This window comes from Amphiprion ocellaris, chromosome 7, assembly GCF_022539595.1.
Source record: "Amphiprion ocellaris isolate individual 3 ecotype Okinawa chromosome 7, ASM2253959v1, whole genome shotgun sequence".
Classification (NCBI taxonomy): Eukaryota; Metazoa; Chordata; class Actinopteri; family Pomacentridae; genus Amphiprion; species Amphiprion ocellaris.
Genome location: NC_072772.1, coordinates 35,561,224 through 35,585,944, shown reverse-complemented (window position 1 = coordinate 35,585,944; position 24,721 = coordinate 35,561,224). Strand labels below are relative to the sequence as shown.

At 40.7% G+C, this 24,721-nt stretch overlaps 1 protein-coding gene across 3 annotated transcripts; it reads right to left on the bottom strand.

Moving 5' to 3' along the window:
- Positions 1-1,438: 1,438 nt before the first annotated feature.
- ostn (osteocrin) lies at positions 1,439-13,481 on the bottom strand. Of its 3 annotated transcripts, XM_035942400.2 has the most exons (6): positions 13,283-13,481; positions 8,275-8,418; positions 6,818-6,917; positions 4,240-4,451; positions 3,490-3,616; positions 1,439-3,413 (listed from the first exon to the last, which is right to left on the bottom strand). In XM_035942400.2, exons 3-5 carry the CDS (start codon positions 6,899-6,901, stop codon positions 3,529-3,531), a joined length of 384 nt encoding a protein of 127 aa, XP_035798293.1. In that variant the 5' UTR covers positions 6,902-6,917; positions 8,275-8,418; positions 13,283-13,481; the 3' UTR covers positions 1,439-3,413; positions 3,490-3,528. The 3 variants fall into 3 exon arrangements, with proteins under 3 accessions (XP_035798293.1, XP_035798295.1, XP_023152940.2); XM_035942402.2 differs by lacking the exon at positions 13,283-13,481 and having other exon boundaries at positions 6,818-6,889; positions 8,275-11,925; XM_023297172.3 differs by lacking the exon at positions 13,283-13,481 and having other exon boundaries at positions 8,275-11,087.
- Between the last annotated feature and the right edge of the window lie 11,240 nt (positions 13,482-24,721).

Below are 24,721 nucleotides of genomic sequence, written 5' to 3'. Positions count from 1 at the left end.
CCCCAGTTCTTTGTCCTTCTTCAGGTGCTAACAGGAGGTCCAAGTCCAGGCAGAGTTCCAAAGAGTCAGAGCCAAGACCAAGTCCAGACCAAAAGAGGCCAAGTCAGAGTACAAGTCAAGCAAAGTCCAAACTGGGGCAGAGTCAAAGTCAAGTCAGATTACAAAAAGGGTTCGAGTCCAAGTCTAGACAGCGTTCAAAAAGGGGCCAAGTCAAAGTCAAGACTGAGCCTGGTCCAAAAGAGGTCCAACGAGATTGAAGACAGGAATCCTAGAGGGGTTAAGTCAAGGTCAAGTCCAGAAGTGACTTGAGTCAGTCAAGGCAGAGTCCAACTCAAGATAGTTCAAAAGGAGTCAGAGCGAAACCCAAGCTCTGAATATGGTCAAGTCCAAGTTAACACACAGACCTGTCCAAAAGTGGTCCAGTCAGAGTCAAGCCAGAGTCCAAAAGAAGTCGAAACTGCGTCAAGACCAATGCCAGTCTGAAAGTGTAAAGACAGTCAAGTCAACACAGAGTATAAACTAAAAGAGGTCGAGTCAAAGTCAAGCCAGAATCCAAAAGAGTCAAAATTGAATCCAAAACTCCAGTCAGAGCAAAGACTTGGTTCAAAAGGAATCAAGTCAAGGTCCAGAACAAGTCCAGTCTAAAAGAGTTCTTCAAGTCCAGTTCAGGTCTAATCTGAGATGAGTCCAAGTCCAAAAGAAGTTGAGTCCAAGTTAGGACTGACCCTAAAAAAAAGAAGTTGAATCAAAGACAAGAGTCTAAAAGGGGTCGAGTCTAGACCAAGTCCAACCCAAAAGGGATCCAGTCCAAGGCTAGACAGATTTCAGGTCAAAGACTAGAGTCTAATAGAGAAAGGGTTGAGCCATGGTTAAGACTGAGTCCAATCCAAACAGGGTCAAGCCCAAGTCAAGACATAGTCCTAAAGGGGTCGAGTCAGAGTTAACACTGAGCCCAAGTCGAAACAGAGTCCAACCAGCATCAGACTAGTCAAGTCTGAGTCAATGTGGTTGAGTCAGAGTCCAGGTTCAGTTCTAAAGGAATCAAGTCCAAACCGAGTCAAAGTTCAAAAGGGTCAGTTCAGAGTCTGATTCTAAAAGGGGTCAAGTTAGAGTTTTTTTTTTTTTTTTTTTAAAAAGAAGTAAATTATCAAAAATTGATGTTTATGTTTCCTTTTAAAGACAGAACAGAAGCAGGTTTAAAGAAGCCCTTCAGAATAAAACAGCTGGATTAAAGACAAACCCATCAGAATAAAACAACTGGATTAAAGACAAAACCCTTCAGAATAAAACAACTGGATTAAAGACAAAACCCTTCAGAATAAAACAACTGGATTAAAGACAAACCCATAAGAATAAAACATCTGGACTAAAGACAAAACCCTTCAGAATAAAACAACTGGATTAAAGACAAAACCTTTCAGAATAAGACAGACTGAGCCATTTGGTCATTTAGTCTTTATTAAAGCTCAGTTAAACGGAGGCAGAAAGAAGCTTTAAAACAGCGTCAGTAGGAGGCGGTTTCCACTGCTGCTGGTCCTAAATCAGGTTTATGGTTCAGCTGAGAGCTGCCAGAGCAGAAAAACAACATCAAGTGATTTAACTCGGCGTTAGAGGAGACGTATTTAATCTCAGGGTTTCTGTAGGACAGATTCAGAAAGTCTGATGTGTTTTTAAAGGAATAACTCAACATTTAATTTGATTCTTGAACTGGAATTGACTTAAAAATCCCCCAACTGCACATCTGAAACGGTTAGTTAGAAATGTTGAATTGTGGTTTGAGGTGTTTTAAATTATTCCATTACCTCGTATTGATTAGATTTTATTCATATTGGCTCTAGGTCACTATCAGTCGAAGAAAACCGACTAAATTGGAGTCAAACGTCTGTTTCCTGTCACATGGTGTCGCTGTTTGTTGCTATGGAGACACAGCGCTGCAGTGGAAACCGTCATCCTGCTGAGATAAAAAAAAAAAAACAACAAAAACTATGAGAAGGAAACTCGAGTCATGTCAGAGGTTCGAGTCGAGGCGACGACGCCTCCAGTCGAGTCACAGCAGGAGGCGGGACGGCGCATTCAGGTGACGAAACTAAAACTAGTTTGTTCTAAAGAGATGTTTGAAGCTGATTCTGTAAAATGCAACACTTTGCTTTTTTAGATATCAGTGAAAAACATCGTTATACAGGAACCCCTCTTAAAAAGTACTATAATATTCTGTAAAAGTACTCAATCAGAAATGTCAACTAATCCGTCTGTTTACTGATCAGTCAGGCTGATTGTGTATTTATACTGCAGAATGAGTACTTTTACCTGCAATGCAGTATTTTCCTTCTGCTCCATGTGAACAGTTAATCCAGTTTACTGCTGATTTAAATCCTGATCTCTGACAGGATCCAGCTGTTCAGTCTGTTGTGACCATCCAGATGTTAGCGTCTGAACCTGTAGCGTTTCTCTGACAGATTAATAATCAATAAAACAGAAATCTGCTGCTGGAGTCCAGAGTTATGATTAATGAAACTCATGTTTTAGTGACAGAATCAGGACAGTTTCTCATTTCTGATTCTGTTTTCAGTCTCATTTTTAACTTCACAACCTGCACAGAGCAGAAGAGCAATAGTTGGTAACAGACTAGTCAGTAAAAAGACTAGTAGGTAGGTAGACTAACCAGTAGGTAGAGTCTACCTACCAGTAAATCAGTAAATAGACTAGTAGGTAAACAAGTAGGGGAACTAGGAGGTAAACTAGTCAGTCAACTAGTAGGTAGTCAGTAAATAGACTAGTAGTTAAATAGAGCAGTAGGTACAAATGGAGATCTACTGGTTTGTTTTACTTCAATATGACCAGACTTGTAGTAATTTTTGTCTATTTATCTGCTTTTATTTTGAAATATGCCACAGTGGTGGCCATGTTTGTTGGTATTTTGCTGCTGAGCAGCTAAAATAAATCAAACTTCCCTGACCGTCCTGATTTATAAAAATTAGTCTTCTGTTAATGAAACAGGTCGTCATGGAAACGCTGCAGGTTCAGACAGCAGTTAAACAAATACGTCGTGTTTTATTTCTCTAAAACCCTCACCGACAAACTGGTCCTGGAGACGTTCTCACTGAGCCCTTCAGGGGGTGTCGTTGAGTTTTTAGACTTCAGATTAAAACTAAAACTAAACAGGTTGATTTAAAGCTCAGCTGCTGATCAGAATCAATCAATCAATCAGCTGATCAGAATCATCGGCTGCTGTCAACTTAAGACTCAAACAAACTCAACAAGCTTTGGTCCGGACTTCTACATGCTAAAATAACCGAGCTGCACCTGAATGCACTGTCCATAAACATTCATTTCGGAGAGGTGGGCGTGTTCAGGTGAGGTGGTGGGCGTGGCTCAGCAGGTGATTGGCTGTGGTTCATGCATCTGTGATTCCTCTGCGGACGGATAAAGAAAGGTTTGAGCGTTTTAGCCTCGTTAGGCTAACGTTGATGCTGTGAGGTGATGTGCTACCTGTCCAGAGGGGTGGGCTCTCAGAGGAGGGGGCGTGGCCTATCCTCGGCTGTTCGGTAGGCGGCTCATACCGATCCTGTCGATGGGAGGCGGGTTGGATCGTCGCCGCGGCAACTCCACAACTTTACTGCAGACAATAAGTATCAGGTGAGTTAGCATCAGTTAGCATAAAGAGCTAAAGTGACCTACAGCGATGAAAAACGAGATTTAAGTTCTTCAAACTGTCAAAACCCATTTCCTGTGTTCCACCTGTTTTTAAATCCAAACAAAGACGGAAAACACCTGAGAAACCAGAGATAGGATAGATCTATTTACTGAAATGAGGTGCATGACATGGGATAAGGCTATGTACTACAATGAAACAAGGTTGGTGTAATTTTGTGTAGAAATTTATGAGGGTGGGATCAGTCTATGTACTGAAGCTAATGGCAGGAACAGTACCACTGAAATTAAATAATGTGGAACAAGTCTGTGTACAGTTTAAAGGAGGATGGGATAGGTCTATGTACTGATTAAAGATGGTGGCACCAAAGTAAAGGTGAGCACAATAAGACTTGGAATGACAATGGATAAGGCTATGTACAGGAGTAAAATAAGCATAAGTTGAAATGAATTGAAAAACATTAAAAGTGGGATGTGTCTATTTATTGAAACTAAAGCCATATACAGTCAAACAACTGAAATTAATCAGGATCCAACAGTCCAACAGTAAAAACTACATCTCAGGTGTCTCCTCCAGGTGTTTCCTACCTCTGCTTGTTTGTCGTCTGTTTGGTTTCCATGGAGCTGACCGACAGGCGGTCCAGTGGTGCGTTGTTGCCGGGGAAACTCCTCTTCCTCTTGGGCTCCATGACGTCGTTCTCCATCCTCACCAGGTCGTCCAATCGGAGCAGCTTCGCCGTCAGCTCCTCCCCCACCTTCACCCCTCTAGGGCGGGGCCTCGGCAGGGGCCGGTCTACATGCTGGAACACAAGGATGTGTCAAGAAACTGGGACTAGTCTATGTGCCGTATCTAAACAAGGGTGCAAATATACTCGGATGTAAATGGGATACGGCTATGTGCTGGAATTAACAGAAGGCGGAGTAAGCCTGTCTGCTCATACAACAGGAGGTTGTTACAGGACTACTGGAGATAAATGAAAAAAAAAAAACTATAGCATTGGATTGGTCTGTGTACTGAAGTTAAATGATGTGGGATGGGCTACGTACTGGAATTAAAAAAAACATAGCATAATTTCAAGTTGAAATTAAATGATGGTGGGACAAGTTGGGATTGTACATAGAGTCAAGGGGGTGGGATCAACAAAGTACAATAAGACCAATGAAGTTCAGTGACGTGGGCTCAGGCTATGTGCTGAATTTGAAGGAGGACTCTATGGAATTAGAAATGAACAGAAAGTGGGACAGGTCTATATACTGAAACTAAAGACGGGAATGACTACTGAAATTAGATGATGGGGATAAGTCTATAGACAGAGATAATGGAATGAGTGTACGTAGTAATATCAGAGTGGGATAGGTCTATGTACTGAAGTTCAAAACAGACACAATAACAGTACAAATACGGTAATAGTAAGGGCTATGTGCTGATCAACAGGTGAGGTCATATTGGAATTAAATAGGGTTGGGATAGGTCTATGTACTGAACTTAAATATAGGCACAGTAGGAAATGTACTGTCATGGGATAGGTCTATGTGCTGAAGGTAACAGAAGGTGGGATAGGTCTATGTACTGAAGTTAACAGAAGGTGGGATAGGTCTATATACTGAAACTAAAGACCAGAATATTATGACTACTTAAATTAGATGACAGGGATAAGTCTATAGACAGAAATGGTGTAATGAGTATACACACTGATATCAGAGTGGGATAGGTCTATTTACTGAAGTTCAAAGGAGACACAATAACAATACAAAAGTTAATGAGGGATGAGGCCAAACGCTGAAAATAACAGGAGGTGGGAAAGGTCTATATACTTAAGTTAACAGGTGGGATATTTTGACCGTTTCTCCTGGTCTTCAGCAGATGGACTCAGCTGTTTGACACTCGGAGAAGTTCAAAGAAACGTCTAAGATGTTGGTTTAAGACTCCACATAGCGATGAAGATGTGTGAAGCGTCTCCTGAGTCTTTTGTTTACTATGAGGGAGTCTCCTCATGGATAATATTGACATCTGTGGTTCTCACAGGTTCTCACTTCCTGTCCAACGGATCGACTTTCCTCCAGACCAAACAGAAAACAGCTTCCAGCTTCTCTTCTGCAGCTTCACCAAACCTGACGCCGACTCTGAGGAGCCGTCTTCACTGTCAGTAAGTAGTCCTATTAGTCCCTGTACATAGACCTATCCCAGCGTCCTTTTTTCCCCATAGCCGTATCCCCCATTTAAGTACGTATTTATACCATCTGCTTTAATATCAGTACATAGACCTAACCCAACTTTTGGTAATTTCACTCCATCAACTTCTCATGTCAACTTCAGTAAATAGCCTGAGCCCACATCATTTAACTTCAATAGTCATGCCGTTTAATCTGCTTTGTTGAGTTCCAGTACATAGACTGATACCACCCTCTTCATTTCCAGTACATTAACCCATCTTACCCCCAATCTTATATTTGCCTTCATTTTCAGTACATAGACCTATCCCAAAGCCTTTTATGTCAAGCCTCTCTCACCTTCATTTAACACCTACATGTCGCCTTCTTTGTATTCCAGAACATAGCCTTGTCCCGAGTTATAGTACTTCAGTAGTTTTCAGTCGTAGCAGCACTTTCAGTCCATTTACTTCAGTCTCTGTAAACATCTCATCCTTGTTTTTCCAGCACGTAGCCTTATCTCATCCAATTTACTAACAGTACATAGATGTATCCCAACTTTAACTTCATTCCCACGTTGTTTAACATTTCCAGTATTTCCATTTCAGTCGTCTCACTGCACCTGCTTTTAAATCCAGTACATAGACCCATCCCATCCGTTTTAATTCCAGGCAGGTTTGACGAGACTCGATGTGAAACGTTCAGGATGTTTTTAACGCATCTGGTTATTTAGCATGCAGACAAACTGCTGGAATCACATGACGTGGAACAAGGCTATATACTGGAATAAAACAGAACCCTTAAAGGATGATGGGATAGGTTTAAGCACTGGGATTAAAACAGGTGTTGCTAAACTTAGCATGAATACAATAAGATGAGTGAAGAGTAAAAGTAAAAGTAAAAGAGGGCGGACCGGTCTATGTACTGAAACTAAAGGTAGTTCAGCTCAGAGTCAGAACCTTTGGGAATTTGGTTTTAGGGTTGCCATGGCGACAGCCAGGTGAGTTCTAGTTACCTGGTCACTGCCGTGCAGGACGGCGATGAAGCTCAGCAGGAAGCAGAACAACAAACAGCTGCAGGACGACATCTGGAAGGACATCAAACTTCACTGAATCCTGACGGAGAAACGAAGAACTTTATTCTCCTGGTTGTTTATTTTAGAACTTGTTTACTCGATGTTCTGCAGATATTGTTTACAGGTTCAGACATAAACAAGATCCTCATAAAGTTAATAAATCAGCAGCTGAAACTTTAAACTGATGAACCTACAAATTCATCAATAATTAGAAAAAAAGTAACACAAAGAGACAAAAAACAACAAAGAGACACAAAACATCCACAAAGACGATGTTTGATCAATTTTATCAATAATTAATAAACCAAATACGTCAAAAAAATCAAACTTTAAAGGTAGAAAATAACAGTGAAGCACAACTGATGAAACCCTGATAGTAACCTGAACACACACACACACACACACACACACACACACACACACACACACACACACACACACACACACACACACACACACACACACACACACACACACACACACACACACACACACACACACTCTCTCTTCTATCCTCTGCATCGTCCAGCAACATCGGCTAATTTTAGCATTTTCCATCTCTGCAAATAAACGCCTTTTGACCGTCACATGCACGCTGGGTGACGTGCGCGCTCCTGCATTCTGCCCCCTTGAGACACACACACCCACACACACACACACACACACACACACACACACACACACACACACACACACACACACACACACACACACACACACACAGTTTCCTCCCTGCAGCTCCACACCTGAATCTAAAAAGTCTGTTTTTCATTTCATTTTTTTTTTACTTTCAAGGCTGCATTCTGCTTCTTTTAATTAATTCTTTTTTGTTTTTAATTTATTGAAGCAGCAAATATTGATTTAAATTAAAATTTCAAGTGTTGTGTTCAAAATGAGCAGCAAAATTAGCCACAAATCAGGATTTAAAATCACAAAATTGCACAAAAGATCCAGCAAGTTGCACAAAATAAGCACAAATCAGCATTTAAATTTAAAAAAGATGCAAGAATTCATCAAAAATACAGCTAAAATCTGCCGAAAGTTGTTAAACAAGCAGAAAAATCACATGAAACAGCAGTATGGCCACACAAAACTCACACAAATTGTTTAAAATCGCCTTAATTTGTTGGTCTAGTGCAACAGAAACTTGAAATAAAACACACAAATGCAGCTTCACACATTTTGTGCAACAACAGGTTCAATCATTATTATTAAAAATGATTATTAACAACAAAAAATTGCTTTTATTTAAAGCTGTGGGTAGGAACAGTTTAGAGAAGAGACATAAAATAAAACACCTGTGCACACCTGCATCTCTCTCACACACACACACACACACACACACACACACATATAGATCTACACACATAAAACTACACACAGACACACACACTCACCTCGGCTGGGAGCTGGACCTCGTCTCTGTTTGTCTTCTTCTGGCCTCACATCAGGTTTTATAGCTGCTGCCGGGAATCCGCCGTCCAATCGGAGGCCTCCGCTGCGATGACATCACGCCCTCTGCCGGGTCATCAGGTGATTACCTGTTAACGAAGGCTCCCAGGAGACGAGCTGCGGCTCAGGTTTTAACACAAACACCGTCGGAAACACAAACAGAAACTCTCCACACGTCCAGAGCTTTCAGATAAAATACCATCAAAAACTTAAAGAATAACTCTGAGAAATGGAATTATTCAAGTGGAATGACCTAAAAATAAGGATTAAATACTGAAGAGGCCCAAAGAAAAAGATCACAAAAACACACGACTTCACGATGATGACAAAATGACTACAGAGACAAAACAACTGCACAATGATGGAAAAGAGACACAAAACTACCACAAAAACACAAAAAACAACTGTAAAATGATGCAAAATGTCACCAAAACAACTACAATTAAACACAAAACAACCAGAAAACAAAACAAAATGTCCACAAAGACACAAACAACCTCACAATGAATGCAAAGAGACGCAAAGTAAAACACAAAATGACTGAAAACTGATGCAAAACCACCACAAAAATAAAAAACAACCGCAAAATGACAACAGAGTAATGCAAAAATGTCACCAAAACAATGACAATCCAACACAAAACGGCCACAAAGACACAAAACAACATCAACACAACTCTAAAATGACCGAAAAGCTATTACAGAGACACAACAACTGCAAAGACACACAAAACAACAACAAAACGACTGCAAACAGATACAAAACCACCACAAAGTTAAAAAAAACTACTGAAGAACTTCTAAAAAGGGATGAAAAATCTCCCCGTAACACAAACCAGTCCAACACAAAACAGTCACAAAGACAAAAAACGTCAACACAAATATAAAATGACAGAAAAGCTATTACCGAGACAAAACAACTGCAAAAAGACACAAAGCAATGCAATAAAACAGCCACAAAGACAGAAAACAACCACAAAGTGATGCAAACACGTCTAGAGGACAGAAAACTGAATGTTTGGTGATTATTTGTGTAAATATCTTCCTGTTGTGAGTCGATGAACTGATGTGTGTGTTGGAGAACAAACATTTCAGATGTTTTGAAATGAACTTTAAGACTTTTAAACGTGTTTAGTTGAAGCTGGATTCAGAGTTTCTTCAGACTGAAAGTCCATTGAATCCATCAGTTTGATTAATAATAATTCCAACACCTCAGATTCTTGTTTTCTGGATCCAGTCGATGATTTCAAACTTTTATTTTTCTTTTTGTGGTTCCTCTAAACTCAGGAAGCTGCTGCTCTCTGACTGAAGCTCGTTAGCCGACATTAACCCGAGGACCAGCAGCTGTCCCATCGGTTCTACATGTGAGCTCCGTCTTCTTTGTGTTGCCGTTGCCGCGGTGACGGGGCCCTCCTCCCACGGCGACGGGGCCCCCGGCGACCTCCGGGTCCATCCCAGGACGGGGGATTGGATCATTGAGAAAACACACCTGGGTTAATAACGCTAATGACGCTAACACGCTAATAATGACGGAAACCGCTCGGCCTCCAATTAGAGACGACCTCCGGTGATGTCACCTTCCTCCCGGTTGCCACGGAGACTCGGATTCAAGAAGCACAGGCTTGGTCCAGGTCCTACCAAAGACTTTACATTCACCCTACGGATTTACCGTCAATGAACAGATTTAACCCTCTGAAGTCTTGTTTTTCTTCACTGTGGCTCATTTTTCTCTAAAATCTAAAGTCCAGCACCTCGATGGAAACAAAACGAAGAATTAGAGAGAACTCAGAAATGTCAGGAATGGAAATAAAAACATGTCGGATGTTTTTCCAAGTGTCCACAGATGTTATCACCACTAGAAAAACATCCAGATTTCCACATTTACGGCGCCTAAAACAATAAAACCTTTCCTCTCTGCTCTGCTCATCACCAGTAGAAAGATGTTTCACCATGCTGAATGTATCTCCAACAACTTGCTGCTCTGTTCACTGTTTCTGAGCCGAGCTGAATTTATTTTATTCAGTAGCTTTGATTTTCCTCTTAATTTGTCCAAAATAACTTGAAACTTGTCCAAAGTAACACAGAATTGTCCAAACTGACTCCAAAATAACTCGAAAACTGCTCAAAATTACTTTAAACTTGTTGAAATGACTCAAAATGTGTCTAAAATAACCTTAAATATGTGCAAAGGAACATAAAATTTTCCAAAATTGGCCCAAAGTAACAAAAAATGTCCAAATTATTACAAAGAAATGGTCCACAATAACTTAAAACTAGCTCAGAATGTGTTCAAAATGAGCATTTTTGAGTTGTAACGAACTCCTTGCTCCTGTTTTATTCTTCTTTCAGCTGAATAATTGTGCAAACATGATTTGAAATGTGTGCAAAGTAACAGTAAATTGTCTGAAAACAACAAAAAATGGTCCAAAATTACTTAAAACTGTCTGAAATGATCTGAAACTAGTTTAAAATGAATAAAAACTTATTAAAAATTGCCATTTTTGAGTAATTTTGGACAATTTGAGTAATTTTGTGCAAGTTTTAGTCCAGTTTTGAGTCTCTGCTCATCACCAGTAGAAAGATGTTTCACCATGCTGAATGTACCTCCAACAACTTGCTGCTCTGTTCACTGTTTCTGAACCATTAAGCATTTATTATTTATCATAATCTTGGAGTGTTTTTCAATGAGATGTGTTGAATAAATGGATTTTGATGAAATATCACATTTTAAGGTTCAGATTTAGTTCTTTTTCCTGATGGACGTTGCAGCTTAAAGCATCGTCAGAAAGGTTCAAGTCCAATGATTCCTGTCGTATCTACAGTTTTTAGGTGGGAAATGGTGACATTTTGTGATTTTTTAAAAAGAAAACATGCCTCTCAAACCTCCCGGTGGGTTTCTGGGGTTCAACACATCCAGAGAGGATTTAAATGTTTAGTTTTTAGTCTCAGTTTGTGCTACATCTATGCAGAAAAACCCAGGTTTTCTCGGTTCCTTAGGGTCTTTTCTCCGATCCATGAAGACCTCTGAATATTTGCTATCATTATTCCATCACAGGAGATCTGTACGGCTGTAACCAACAGCTATTATCATTAATAATACATCTGACAGCTACTACCTTTAATCATTTGTGGGTTTCTGTCGTCTACCACGTCCCACTGCTATCGTTTCCTGAAGCCTGAGTGAACTCTTTGCTGCTGAGTTTGTGGGTGTTCGTGGAAATAACTAAAGTGACGTACGGTGCGCTGTGAGGGTCAGGAATCAGCAGAGGTTCAGCTAAACTCACGTCACCTGCTATTAAGGTGGGAAACAAATGGAGCTGCAGTTCAGGTGAGTCACGGCTCTGGCATCGGACCCGGTCCAGGACCTGCAGCAACGTGGCAACAGAAACAACAGAGTCATTGAGAAACTGTGGAGCCAACATGGTTGACGAAACTCTCTGGCATCACGCTAAGAGTTCAGGTCATCGTTCGGCCTTTAGCCAAGGGGAAAGACGAGTTTATACCCACTAATGTTCATCACTTAAACCTTTAAAAGCAAATCTTAGGACCCCAGGATGATAAAAAACTGAGCACAAAGATGACAACAGTCCAAATATGTCCAGTTAGCATCCAGACTCTTCTGGAAAACCTTCAGAAAAGCAAAGAGGCGATGAAGGTGCTACAAGGTTCAACTGAAAAGTTCTGGGACTGTCCTGCTTTCAACATCAGGACTTGTGCAGCATGTTTTTGGTGATTTTTTCATGAAGGTCAATCGGCCACAAAGAGCAAAGACTCAACCTTCATGAGAAGGATGATCGTGGTGACCGGAGGAGGGTCTGCAGCGACCATCAGGAGAAGAAACAATTTAACAACGGAAGAGCCGTAAATGGACCACAAAGAGACATAGACCCACCACAAATAACACAAAATCCTCACTAAAATACGCAAATGGACCACAAAGAGACACAAATAATAGTGACCAGGGGATGGTCTGCAGCTACCACCAAGAGGAGAAACAACAGTTTAACAGTGGAAGAGACACAAAGTGACCACAAAGAGACACAAAACGAGCACAGAGAGACACAAAATAACCGCAAAGAGACACAAAACAACCACAAAGAGACACAAAACGACCACAGATGAACACAAAATAACTGCAAAAAGGGTCCAAGAAGTTCAGGACAACAACACAAACACAAAATAAGCATTACTAGACCCAAAACCCCCATGAAAATACATAAAACCAGGGCGAGGAACCAAAACATGGCTACAGACACACAGACTAAAATGAGACACAAAACCACCACAAAGAGACACATAAAGACTACAGAGAGCAGAGTCTTCACTGTGGCGCCATGATATCGAGTCCACTTGCATTTTTCTACAACTACACAATCGCTGCTGTGATTTCTTCTTCTTCTTCTTTTTCCCCAAAGTGAAGTTCAAGGTAAAGAATCACAGTTTTGACGTAGTTTAGGAGATTGAGCTCATGGTGTTTAACTAGTGTTGCAGGAGCGCTGGGAGCAGAGCGTCTCTGCGCGAGGAGACTAAACATACAGCCAAATTTAAGTCAGGTATATTTTTTAATGTTTGTAGGCACAGTCTTTTCTTCACACCTCCTAGAAGTCTCAGAACAACTTTAGCTAAGACACTAAAAGATGCTGTAGACATCTGTAGCCAGCGGAGACACAACAGAGCATCACAACTGAGACTTTCGAATGAAATTTGTTTTGGGAAACCTCAAGATTTTGATCCCAAATAGATATTTTCCAGTTTCAGTCTGATCTTTGTTATTTGAATCAATCAGCTTTCGGATTCTGGGTTAATTTTTGGACATTAACCATTGGATGTCTCTGTGGATTCAGTGGCTCAGCTGTCTTCACCCTATAACTGATGGAGAAGTTGAATCTGTGGTCAGCCAACTGTCCCCATGAAGGACAATCAAGAACCGAGTGGAAAAGAAAGAGTTGCTCACTGGTTTCCTGCAGGATTTACAGCCTCCTCTCCGTCGTCCTGCTGACTCTGCAGCTGATGATTCACACAGATCAGATGACTCAGATCTTGTGAGTGAAGCTTCTTTGGGCCAAACCAAGCCGGCAGGACTCCCCTGGATATTCCCCGCCGGCCTCCGTCTCTCGCCTCCGGCTTTCCTGGACCTCCCTGTTTACTCAGACTGTTCACAGTGAAAGCTGAGCTGCAGCTCTGTGGATTCAGTCTGCAGGTCAGCAGACACCAAAACACTCTCACTGTTTACAGCGACGCCACCTACAGGTCAACAGCAGAAACACAAGGGTGGAGTTACACAACCACGAATCTGCTGTTTGTCTGGCAGTGCAGAGAGTTACTGGATGATGATGTCACATTTACTGGTTAAAACCACAACACGTTGCTGGTTGATGTGTTGCTGGATGGTGTCATGTTGTTGGTCAATAGTGTGTTGTTGGTTGACATGTTTGCTATGTGGCATTGTGTTTGTTGGATTTTACTGCATTTGCAGGGTGATGTTGCATTTGCTGCAAAAATACTATGTTGTTCTTTGATGTGCTGCTGGTTGATGTCATGTTCCTGGTTGACGATGTAGTGATGGTTGACTTTAAGTCGTTGGTTGACGATGTGTTGCTGGATGCCACTGTATTGTGAAATTGTGTTATGTTCGCTGGAAGTTGTCGTGTTGCAAGTTGACGTCACATTGCTGGTTGACACTGAATTGTTGGTTGACATGTTGCTAGAGAATGTTGTTTTTGCTGGATTACATTGTGTTGCTGGTTGATGTTGTGTTGGGTCAGGCTTTCGGTTGACATGTTCCTGGATGCTGTTCCATTTGCTGAAAGACGTCCCATTGCCAGTTGACGGTGCGTTGCTGGTAACATAATGTTGTTGTTACATTGTGTTGTTGAATGGTTTCATGTATGCTGGTTGGCATCATGGTTGACAATGTGTCGATGTTTCACTTTGCGTTGTTGGTTGATTTGTCATGTTGCTGGAAGATGTTGCATTTGCTGGTTGATGGCACGTTGTTGGTGAACACATTGATGGATGCCAATGTGGTGATGGATGATGTGTTCACTGGAAGCCATCACGTTGCAGGTTGTAGACATGCTGCTTGATGACACTGCACTGCTGGTAGTGCATCACTGCTGGTTGATATTTTTGTTTTTTTTTACATGTTGTTGTATGGCGTGTTGTTTGCTGGACTACGTTGCGCTTGCTGGCTGATGTCATGTTGTTGGTTGTCATGTGGCTAGAGGAAGTGTTTGATGGCTGACGTGTTGGTGGTTGATGTGTTGCTGGAAGACGTTGCATGTTTTTGGTTGATTTATTGCTGGATTTGGTTGCATTTTCCTGGAATAAGTCATGATGTTAGTTGATTGTGTTGTTGGTTGATGTGTTGCTGGAGGCCATTGTGTTGTCATATTTGCTGGTTGACGTCATGTTCTTGGTTGACGATGTATTGATGCTTGACTTTGTATTATTGGTTGACGGTGTGTTGATGGAAGACGTCACGTTCACTTGAAGTTGTGTTGTTGGTTCATGTCACATTGCTGGTTGATATTGCATTGATGGTTGACAATGCTTTTTTAAAAACGTGTTTCTGGTTGATATCTCATTGCTAGGAGACGTGTTTGGTGGTTGCCGTCATGCTTTTGGTTGACGTGTTCCTGGAAGCAAACGTCCCATTGCCAGTTGACAGTGCTTTGCTGGTTGACGTCATGTTGTTGGTTACATTGTGTTGTTGAATGGGTTCATGTTTGCTGGTTGACATCTTAGTTGACGATGTATTGATGTTGACTTTGCGTTGTTGGTTGATGATGTGCTGCTGGAAGATGTTGCATTGACCAGAAGTTGTCGTGTTGCTGGTTCATGTCACATTGCTGGTTGATGGTGTTATCACGTTCATTGGATGATGTTGCGATTGTTGGTTGATATCACATTGCTAGAAGACGTGTTCTTGGTTGACGTGTTGCTGGATGTGGTTGCATTTCCTGGAAGACATCATGCTGTTGATTAATGGTGTCACATTTGTTGGCTGTTGTCGCATTGCTGGTTGAGATTGTGTTCCTAGATGGTGTCACTCTTGCTTTAATTGCTGTGTTCCTGGATGGCTTTGCTTTAAGTTGAGACAAAATTTCAACCTTGTTCAACTTTTTGCCCTCATTCCAGAGAGCAACATTACTGAGTTGTAGCTGATATCAACTTTGGCAGTTGGTCAATCTAACATGAGGAAGTAGCGTCAGAATGTGACAAAAGTGAAGCTCTGCTAAGGCTAGCTGTGTGTTTCAACATCAGTGTTTTCAGTATTTTACAGTGATCTGCTGCTGAGTCATGTTTAACCCCAGGTTTCTGTATTTCTCACATAAAAATCATTTTGAAAACAAACAGCGTGAAGCGTGTGAGGGAAGTTTATGTAAAGGATCTGATCTGTTGACACCAGTTAGCTGCTGTTTGATGGATAACTGGAGGTTTTGGGTTTGATTCCTGCTGCCTGATGTGGTTTACAGACGGAAACAAACATAATGAATCCTTGTTTAGCGCGTCGGTGATAATGACGGCTGGAGGAAGCTGGACGGGCCGATGGAAAAGATTTATTTAACCCACAGCTGGTGGAGGTTACCGGGGGGTGGAGGGCGGTGGTATTCCCAAGTTTCCAACCTGCCTGGAGCTCCCTCACGCCTCCATTTAAATGCTTCAGTCGTGACTCCGAGGTTGTGACCGAAAGTCGACCCGAATCACACAAGCAGACCTGTGAAACAAATCAGCTGCTGCCTGAGAACCTGCCAACACAACGGAAACTAAAGGGACATTTCGCCCAGAAGATTATAAGTTCTGACATGGAGACAACTTTGATTTTTTGATAATTTCGTAGATAATACTGTAAGATTTTACCACAAAGAAGCTAAAACAACCACAAAGACACAAAATAACTGCAGACTAAATATAACAATATACAGACGCTAAATTACCAACAACAGACTGAAAACGACCACAAAGAGACACAAAACAACCACAAACAGATTAAATATTACAAGAAAGACAAACAAAACCACCATAATGCCTCTAAAAATGACCACAGGGACAAAAAATACTCCCAAAAAGAGACATTTTACCCGATTACTGCTCAAACTAAAGAGGCATCCATCCATCCATCCATTATCTATACACCGCTTAATCCTCACTAGGGTCATGGGGGGGCTGGAGTCTATCCCAGCTGACTCAGGTGAAGGCAGGGGACACCCTAGACAGGTCACCAGTCTGTCACAGGGCTACATATATAGACAAACAAACACTCTCACATTCACACCTACGGGCAATTTAGAATGATCAATTAACCTCAGCATATTTTTGGACTGTGGGAGGAAGCCGGAGTACCCGGAGAGAACACTAAAGAGGCATTTTGCACAGAATTCTTAGTTCTTACACTGAGACTTTTAGAAACAACTGTGACTTTTTGGTCATTTTTAGGATATTGTGGTGAGAATTTACCACAAAGAAGCTAAAAATTACCACAAACAGGCACAAAATGAGCATATAACGACCAAAAATGACCACAAAGAGACTAAAAATGACCACAAAGAGACTAAAAATTAACATACAGAAGATAAAAAATACTACAGAAACTAAAAATGACCATATAGAGACCAAAACTGACAGCAAAGAGATTACAAATAACCATATAGAGGATAAAAATTACTACAAAGAAACTAAAAATGACCACAAAAAGACAGGAAATACCAGAGAGACACAAAACAACCACAAAAATGACACAAAGGAGAGATAATATGTGAGGGTAACCGACTGCTGTGTCCTGTGGATTCTATAAAAACTGCTGTAGTTCTCCCAGCAGCCACCAGGGGGCAGCAGATTATAACAGCAGGACTGACTTCTACTGTGTTGTATGTTTAATGGTGGTTTTGTGCCATCATTATGTGTCTGTTTGTGGTTGTTTTAAATAATTTTGCGGTTATTTTTTTCTGTCATTTTGTGGTTGTTTTGTGTCTCTTTGTGGTAATTTTCTGCCATTTTGTGGTTGTTTTGTGTCTCTGTGGTAATTATCCATCATTTTGTGTCTCTTTGCGGTCATTTTGCATCATTTTGTAGTTGTTTTGTGTCTCTTTGTGGTAATTTTCTGTCATTTTGTGTTTTTTTTCACTTTGTGGTCATTTTATGGACATATTGTATCTATTTTGAATGATTTTGGGTCTCTTCGCTGTCAGTTTGTGTGTTTTTTGGTAATTTTACGTCCTTGACGGCATTTTATGTAAATCTTTTTTCTTGTTGTTGTGATTTTAAAAAATTTTGTCATCTTTTTGTGTCTCTTTGTTGTTGTTTTACGTCACCTTGTGTCTGTTTTGATAACTTCACATCACTACGGGTTCATTTCATGGTTGTTTTGTTTCTCTTTGTTGCTACTTTTACATGTCAGACATCAACTTATGGGTCCGTGTATATTTTGGCAGTTGGATTTTCCGTTCTGAAACGGGTATTGAAAAACAAAAAATGAGTGGTTATTTGATTTTCATTTTAAAATACAAAAATTAAAATTGAAATACAAGGAGTTTTTCCTTTTCATGATCAGAAAGGGATATACGAGAGTTTAAAAATGCTTTGATTTTCATTTTATATTTAGAAGAACAAAAATATAAAATCAGTAAGAGACAGAAATGAAAAAAGGTCCGTTTTTTCATTTTCTGAGACCGGAAGTGGTCATCAGCAAGTGTGGAGCCAAACAACAACGAGATTCTCAGAGGGCGGAGCCAGAGAGCAGTGATTGGTCAGACTGACAGCCAGAGAGCAGTGATTGGTCAGACCATAGATAATATAGAAGACAGCGCGCTAGCGTATCTAGTGTATGTATATCTATGGTCGGCACGTCTGGTAGCATCTCTGGCTGCTGTTGACCTTGTTTTTGGAGTAAAACACGGTAAGAAGATAAATACTTCTAACCAGTAGCGTTGTTTTGTTGTACGTTAAGTCAGCGACTTGTGAAGAGTTGTGTTTTGTCGTGTTTGAGCAGTTGGTCCAGACGCGTTAGCTTGCTAAGCGGCTAAGTTAGCTAGCGGGCTAATAAACACAGGTGGCTAACTTACTGCTGAACACCTGTTAGTTGCTGCAGCAGCTGTCCTCATTATTAGAAGGAACTTCTCAACATGTATTTCTCTACTGTGTATTTTAGCTTTAAAAAAAGTTCTTTTACTTTAAGGTTAACTGAAACCCGTTCAGCTGCACTGAAGTTTAGCATTCAGCTGGTTTGAATTAAACCGCTAAACTTAACATTGTGCAACATTACCTCTCTGAATCTCCATAGTTTCATTAAATTCCTTCTCTCTTCCACTGCTCAAGTTCAATCCAGTATATAAAGTGACATTAATAGTGAATAAACTAACAACCAGACATTGTATTTATTTATTACTGTATGTATTTGTAGTGAAACATGAGTTGAAACATCCTACTTTTGGATCTAGAACTGTACAAGTCGTTCATTTTCAGTCACCTGACGAGTTAAACTCCCCTTTTTATGTGAGGTTGAAGCAGAAAGTCTGAGTTAACAAAGAAAGTTCTTTATAATTTGTGATACCTGTTATCTCTGACTGAGGCTTTAGTTTTTGTTGAACTGATTTACACGTAGAAACTTTGTTCAGGAAGATTTCTCAGTAGCTCAGAGGACAGGCTGCTTTTTACACAACCTTGTAAGAGAATGTCTGTCAATGCTTTCAGCAGAATTTAGAAACACAACACTTCCTAAACAGATATTTTGAGGCTGTGAGGTTGAACGTTTGAAAGTCTATCAGTGTGTTTGTTTGTGGTCTTTCTGTTTCTAGGTGGAAGCTGAATTAGTGAGGATCCCAGGGAGCCTAACCACTTCAGACCTGTGGCCCTCACTTCTCACCTGATGAAGACCATGGAGAGGATCGTCCTCAAGAACCTCCGTCCCCAGGTGAGCCAGTATCTGGATCCACTGCAGTTCGCCTACCAACCGAACATTGGAGTGGATGATGCAGTGGTCTACCTGCTGCACAGATCACTGACTCACCTGGAGAAACCCAGCAGCACTGTGAGGGTCATGTTCTTTGACTTCTCCAGTGCTTTCAACACCATCCAGCCTTCTCTGCTTAGGGTGAAGCTTGAAGGAGCGGGAGTAGACTGTCACCTGGCTGCTTGGACCATCGACTACCTCACCAACAGACCACAGTACGTGAGGCTTCAGGACTGTGTGTCTGATGTGGTAGTCAGCAGCATGGAGGTCCACAGAGGACAGTCTGTCCCCCTTTCTCTTCACCCTGTACACATCGGACTTCCACTACAACTCTGGGAGCTGTCACCTCCAGAAGTTCTCCGATGATACAGCCATTGTTGGGTGCGTATCTGAGGGGGACGAGCGGGAGTACAGGACGGTCATCTCTGACTTTGTGGACTGGTGTGAGCGAAACCATCTGCAGCTCAACGCCAGTAAGACGAAGGAGATGATCGTGGACTTCCGCAGGAGGAGGACACCCCGGACTGCACCGGTGAACATCCAGGGTTTGGACATTGACATGGTGGACACATACAAATACCTGGGTGTTCACCTCAACAACAAACTGGACTGGACACACAATACAGAGGTTCTGTACAAGAAGGGCCAAAGTCGTCTCCACCTGCTGAGGAGACTGAGGTCCTTTGGAGTGTGCAGGACTCTGCTCAGGACATTTTATGACTCTGTGGTAGCGTCTGCTATTTTCGATGCAGTGGTCTGCTGGGGAGCAGGGAGCACTGAAAGGGACAGAAAGAGACTAAACAGACTGGTCAGGAGGGCTGGTTCTGTCCTGGACTGTTCCCTGGACTCCATAGAGGAGGTGGGTGAGAGGAGGATGTTGTCAAAGCTCACATCCATCATGGACAATCCCTCTCACCCACTGCATGACACTGTGGGGTCTTTAAGCAGCTCCTTCAGCAGCAGACTGAGACATCCACCCTGCAAGAAAGAGCGCTATCGCAGGTCCTTCATTCCATCTGCTATAAGACTTTACAACATCAGCATCACTGGCTGATGTTAACATAAACTGGACTATATCATTACCACCCCAAACCATAAAATTTGCACTGACATTCTTGCACTGCACATCTCTGCACTTTTAAACTTTATTTTTATTTTTATTTTTTCTGTTAAAAATTTTGTCACCCTTGTATATATTGTAAATAAAACTGCTGTAACAATGTAAATTTCCCCTGGAGTGGGGAGAAATAAAGAACTTTATCTTATCTTATCTTATGACTCCTGCTCCTGTCATCTCTAAGCTCCTCACACATCTTTACCTGCACATGAGGAAAATCACTCCTGTAGAATGCAGGTATGTTTGTCATTATTATAAAAAGATGTTGCCTGGTGACCTGTCAGAAACCCATTATACAGAGTCAGCCAAAATAATGTTTACAGACATCAGGAAAATAAAAACTTGCATCAATATTTCAATACCAAATTTATTCAGACATCAGGAGATTAATAAAAGTTATCTTTGGCCTCTACAACTACAAGAGGTGCTCAAAGTGGTGGCCACTGGCTTCCAGACATTTCTGTTGTGTTGTAGACGTCACTTGTTGATGCTCCATTCATGAGGGTAGCGCCATCTGTTGGGAAAACATCGTACAACAGGACACACAGTTATGATTTGATCAAACTTAGAAAGAAGAATCTATATGTATAGAAGTACTGATACAAATGAAATATTTATAAAAGTTTTTCTTTTCCTGATGTGTGTTTACATTGTTTTGGCTGACTCTGAATCTGTGAACTTAATGAGAACAAAACTGTCATTTAATTGTTGCTCTGAAAGCTTCTTTAGTGAAAACCGGCTGGTGTTCTGCTTTGAAACAAACTGCTGTTGAGGTCTGTGTTTTTAGGTTTAACCCCACAGTTTCTGAATGAACTGATAGTTATTGTTTTTCCTGATCAATGTGGACGTTATAATTGATGGTAACATTTACTGATCATATAATCAGCATGACAATATAACAGTAGAACATTCTGACCACCTCACTAATACTGTGTTGGTCCCTTTATGCTGCTAAAACTCCTCTGACCCAGTGGTTCATCAGAACCTCTGGGGATGTCCTGTGGATTCTGTGGATCCTGTGGGTTGCAGGGTGGGTCCTACCTAGACCAGGCTGATCCTGGACCATCCCACAGATGCTCCATCAGATCTGGATGTGGGGAGTGTGGAACCCAGGTGAACAGGTTAGCTCTGTCGTGTTCCTCGGACCACTCCTGAGTAGTTTTAGTTTGTCCTGCTGAGGGTGGCAGCTGGCATCAAGGACTGCTGTTGCCATGGAGACTAGGGGGTTGTTTGTCCTGCAGTGTTTAGGTGGTGGTACATGTCAAACATCCACATGAACGTCAAGGTTTCCCAGCAGAACGTTGCATTAGAACAAGATGATGGATGTTGTTCTCTTCAGCTGTCAGTGGTCAGAATGTTGTGGCTGATTGGTGTATCTGTCTGCCTTTACTCTGACATCCAGAGTTATACAAAAGTGTAGTATGTGTGCGGTGCAGAAGAGATTTACTTTGTTGTATGCAGTTTTAGTGGTCCCATCAGAGAAAATCATATCCATATACAGATTTTTATTAATTCCAGGGCTGGTTCAGTAAAGATTATAATAATAACTACATCAGATAATTCTTGGTCGCAGTTGGAATTTTGCAGCCTGAGAGATGGTTGAGAAGGTTTCAGTTCTTGTTTTAGCAAAATATGTTATAATAGAAGATCTTTTTTGTCATTGTACGTGAAATTATCTGCAAACCAGCAAAGTGTATCAGTCTGAGGTATCTAAAAATAAATAAGTAAAGAAAAATGCTTCTAAAGCCAATAATAAACAGAATATTTTGAGGAAATATTCTAAAAAGGAAAGAAAAGCTCCATTCTCACTCCTCTCAGGATAAACTGTCATTAAAATTGACTTTAAATTTAGCTTCAACACGAGATAAAAACATTTACTTTCATTACTGATGTTGTCAAGTTTTAATAAAGTTCATGCTACTTTTATAAAATGATGAAAGTGAATGAATTGTATTTGTGTGATCTGTGTTTGATTTCTGTCTTTTCTCCTGTCATCCAGATGTTCAGAGGGAGATGATGCCACATCTGGTCCAGCTGATGGAAGGTCTTGAAGTTCTCTGACTGGCCTGGACTGAAGATGGTCGTCTCACTGGATTTAAGGTTCAGATGCTCAGTAACAAACTCCACCAATGAGCCAACAGGGAAGCTTTAGGTTTATTAAATGTTGCTATGAAGGTTTCACTGTTTTTCTTTGTGAATGCAATGTGCTCCAACTGAAACTTGAGTTAGAACTTAGAAGTAAATCCTTCCATCTGAAAGGATTTAGTTGCATTAATAACCTCATAACATTCTAATTTTTATTCCAGTCTTGGTTGGAAATAGAATCTCTGTATTGATTCAGGTAAAAACTGAACTTCACAGCATGTTGGAGCAAAACAACCAGATGAAAACTGTGATGGTGTTGGATTGTCAGACCGTAATGTTGCAGCTCAAAGCAGCTTTTCTAGCTCAGTTCATTCTGACATTCAGCTATGAATCAACACAGCAGATGGTGATCCATGCTGTGGAAGTCTCACATCTCCTGATTTAATGGAGCTGCTTTGCACTTTTTACGCTGTTTATTCACCAACACTTTATTTAATAAAAGTTCCATCTAGTTTTTATGAGGAATGTGATGTTTTAATTTCTCTGTGAATAACTGCAGTCTAATGGAACAGCTGGAATTGTAACATCTGTCCTGATATTGATCATGAAGTATTGATCAGAATACTTATGGTCAGCAGTCATCCCTGAAGTTTTACATTAAAATCTTTACTTGTGTTGTGAACTTTGGTAAGAAGCAGAAACTTTAGCGTTGCCATGGATACATGAGTGTTAAATTCTGTCCATGTTTCCTTTTGGGAAATTCAGTCCAGTTCCAGAATGTGGAGGAATTTAGTCTCACAATCACAGACAATAAATATTATCTGAAAGTCGGGTCATTGTTGTTTATCAGCACAATACAAAAAGATTCATGTTAGACATATTCCAGTTAAGACTCTAGAATATCAGGATTTATGTAAATTTACCTCAATAATATGAATGTTCAGGTTAAGATTGTACAATGATATTTATTATGTAAGTTTAGCTGATTAAAGTTTATGACTGCACTAAAATATTATTTAAATTGACATCATTATTATAATATTTAGGGTCAGATCCTACAGTATTGAGATTAAGAAATCAAATATTCTATAAAATGTAAATACACTGAACTCATTTGGATATATTTAAGTGAGACTCTACAATATTATTTGACACAAATCTATCTAAATCAAAATTTTAATCATTTTTACTCCAAACATTTACTGGACTGATTTAAATATTAAAATCACTCCTTTCTAATCCTCTGCTGTACGTTCAAACCTGAGGCCTTAAATAGAAACACACAAGTATGTGATTGAAGGAACTTCTGCAGAGTCCTGGTTCCAGAACATGATGATAGAATTACAAACTTTAACAAAAGCTGCCTGAGAGTTTACAGGTTTTTATGTTAGATTTCTTCAGTAATTTAATGAGAGTTATCAGCAATAATCAAGTGTTCATTTGATGAACTTCATTTCCTAAAAAATCCAGAATTGGAGCTCATATCTTTGGCAGCTGTAAAGTTTCTGCTCCTTCAAAGTTCACAACACAATGAATGAATTCCTAAAACACTCTCAATGCTGGAGAACGTTTGATGCTGAAGCAGTGATCAGTTTTTCTGTTTCTTCACTGGAGATGCACAATGAGGGACGTCTGCAGAGACTGAGAAAGAGTCTCACCACATCCTGACATGAGGAAAAAGACTTTATTGAAGACTACAATGAGAAAAACTATCAGACAGCAGACGGCTGCATTCAAGGTGAGCTCTGAACATTTGATCTGGAACAGGAATTCAATAACGGCAGCATGAGCTTCATTTCAGTCGGTAGCTGCTGAATTCATGGATGAATCATCTGGCACTAGAGAGGAAGACCATCAAACATCCATGTCAGCTGATGGAGGTCCAAGAGTCTCACCCAACAAACAACCTACAGAGTGAAGACCTTGAATCTGATTGGACGGCCTCCTATTCAGCCACGTGTGAACAAATGCCTCTAAGCTGATTTGTTTTCTAAAATAAATCTAGTTTGAGTCCTAATCTATACCTGTGTGTTTGCTTCTTTACACCGCTGTTAACAGTTTAGGCTGTTAGATTGTTCCAGATAAGACAAGTACAAGATTCTTCAGAGCCGTTCTACCAGGAGCCTGACAGGAAGAACTCCAACAGCTACTGAATGTTCCTGTGGTCCCCTCAAGGCTACAGGAGGAGCCCTACGAGGACGAGCCGGTCCACCTGATGGCGGCCAGTCGCTGCGGTTCAA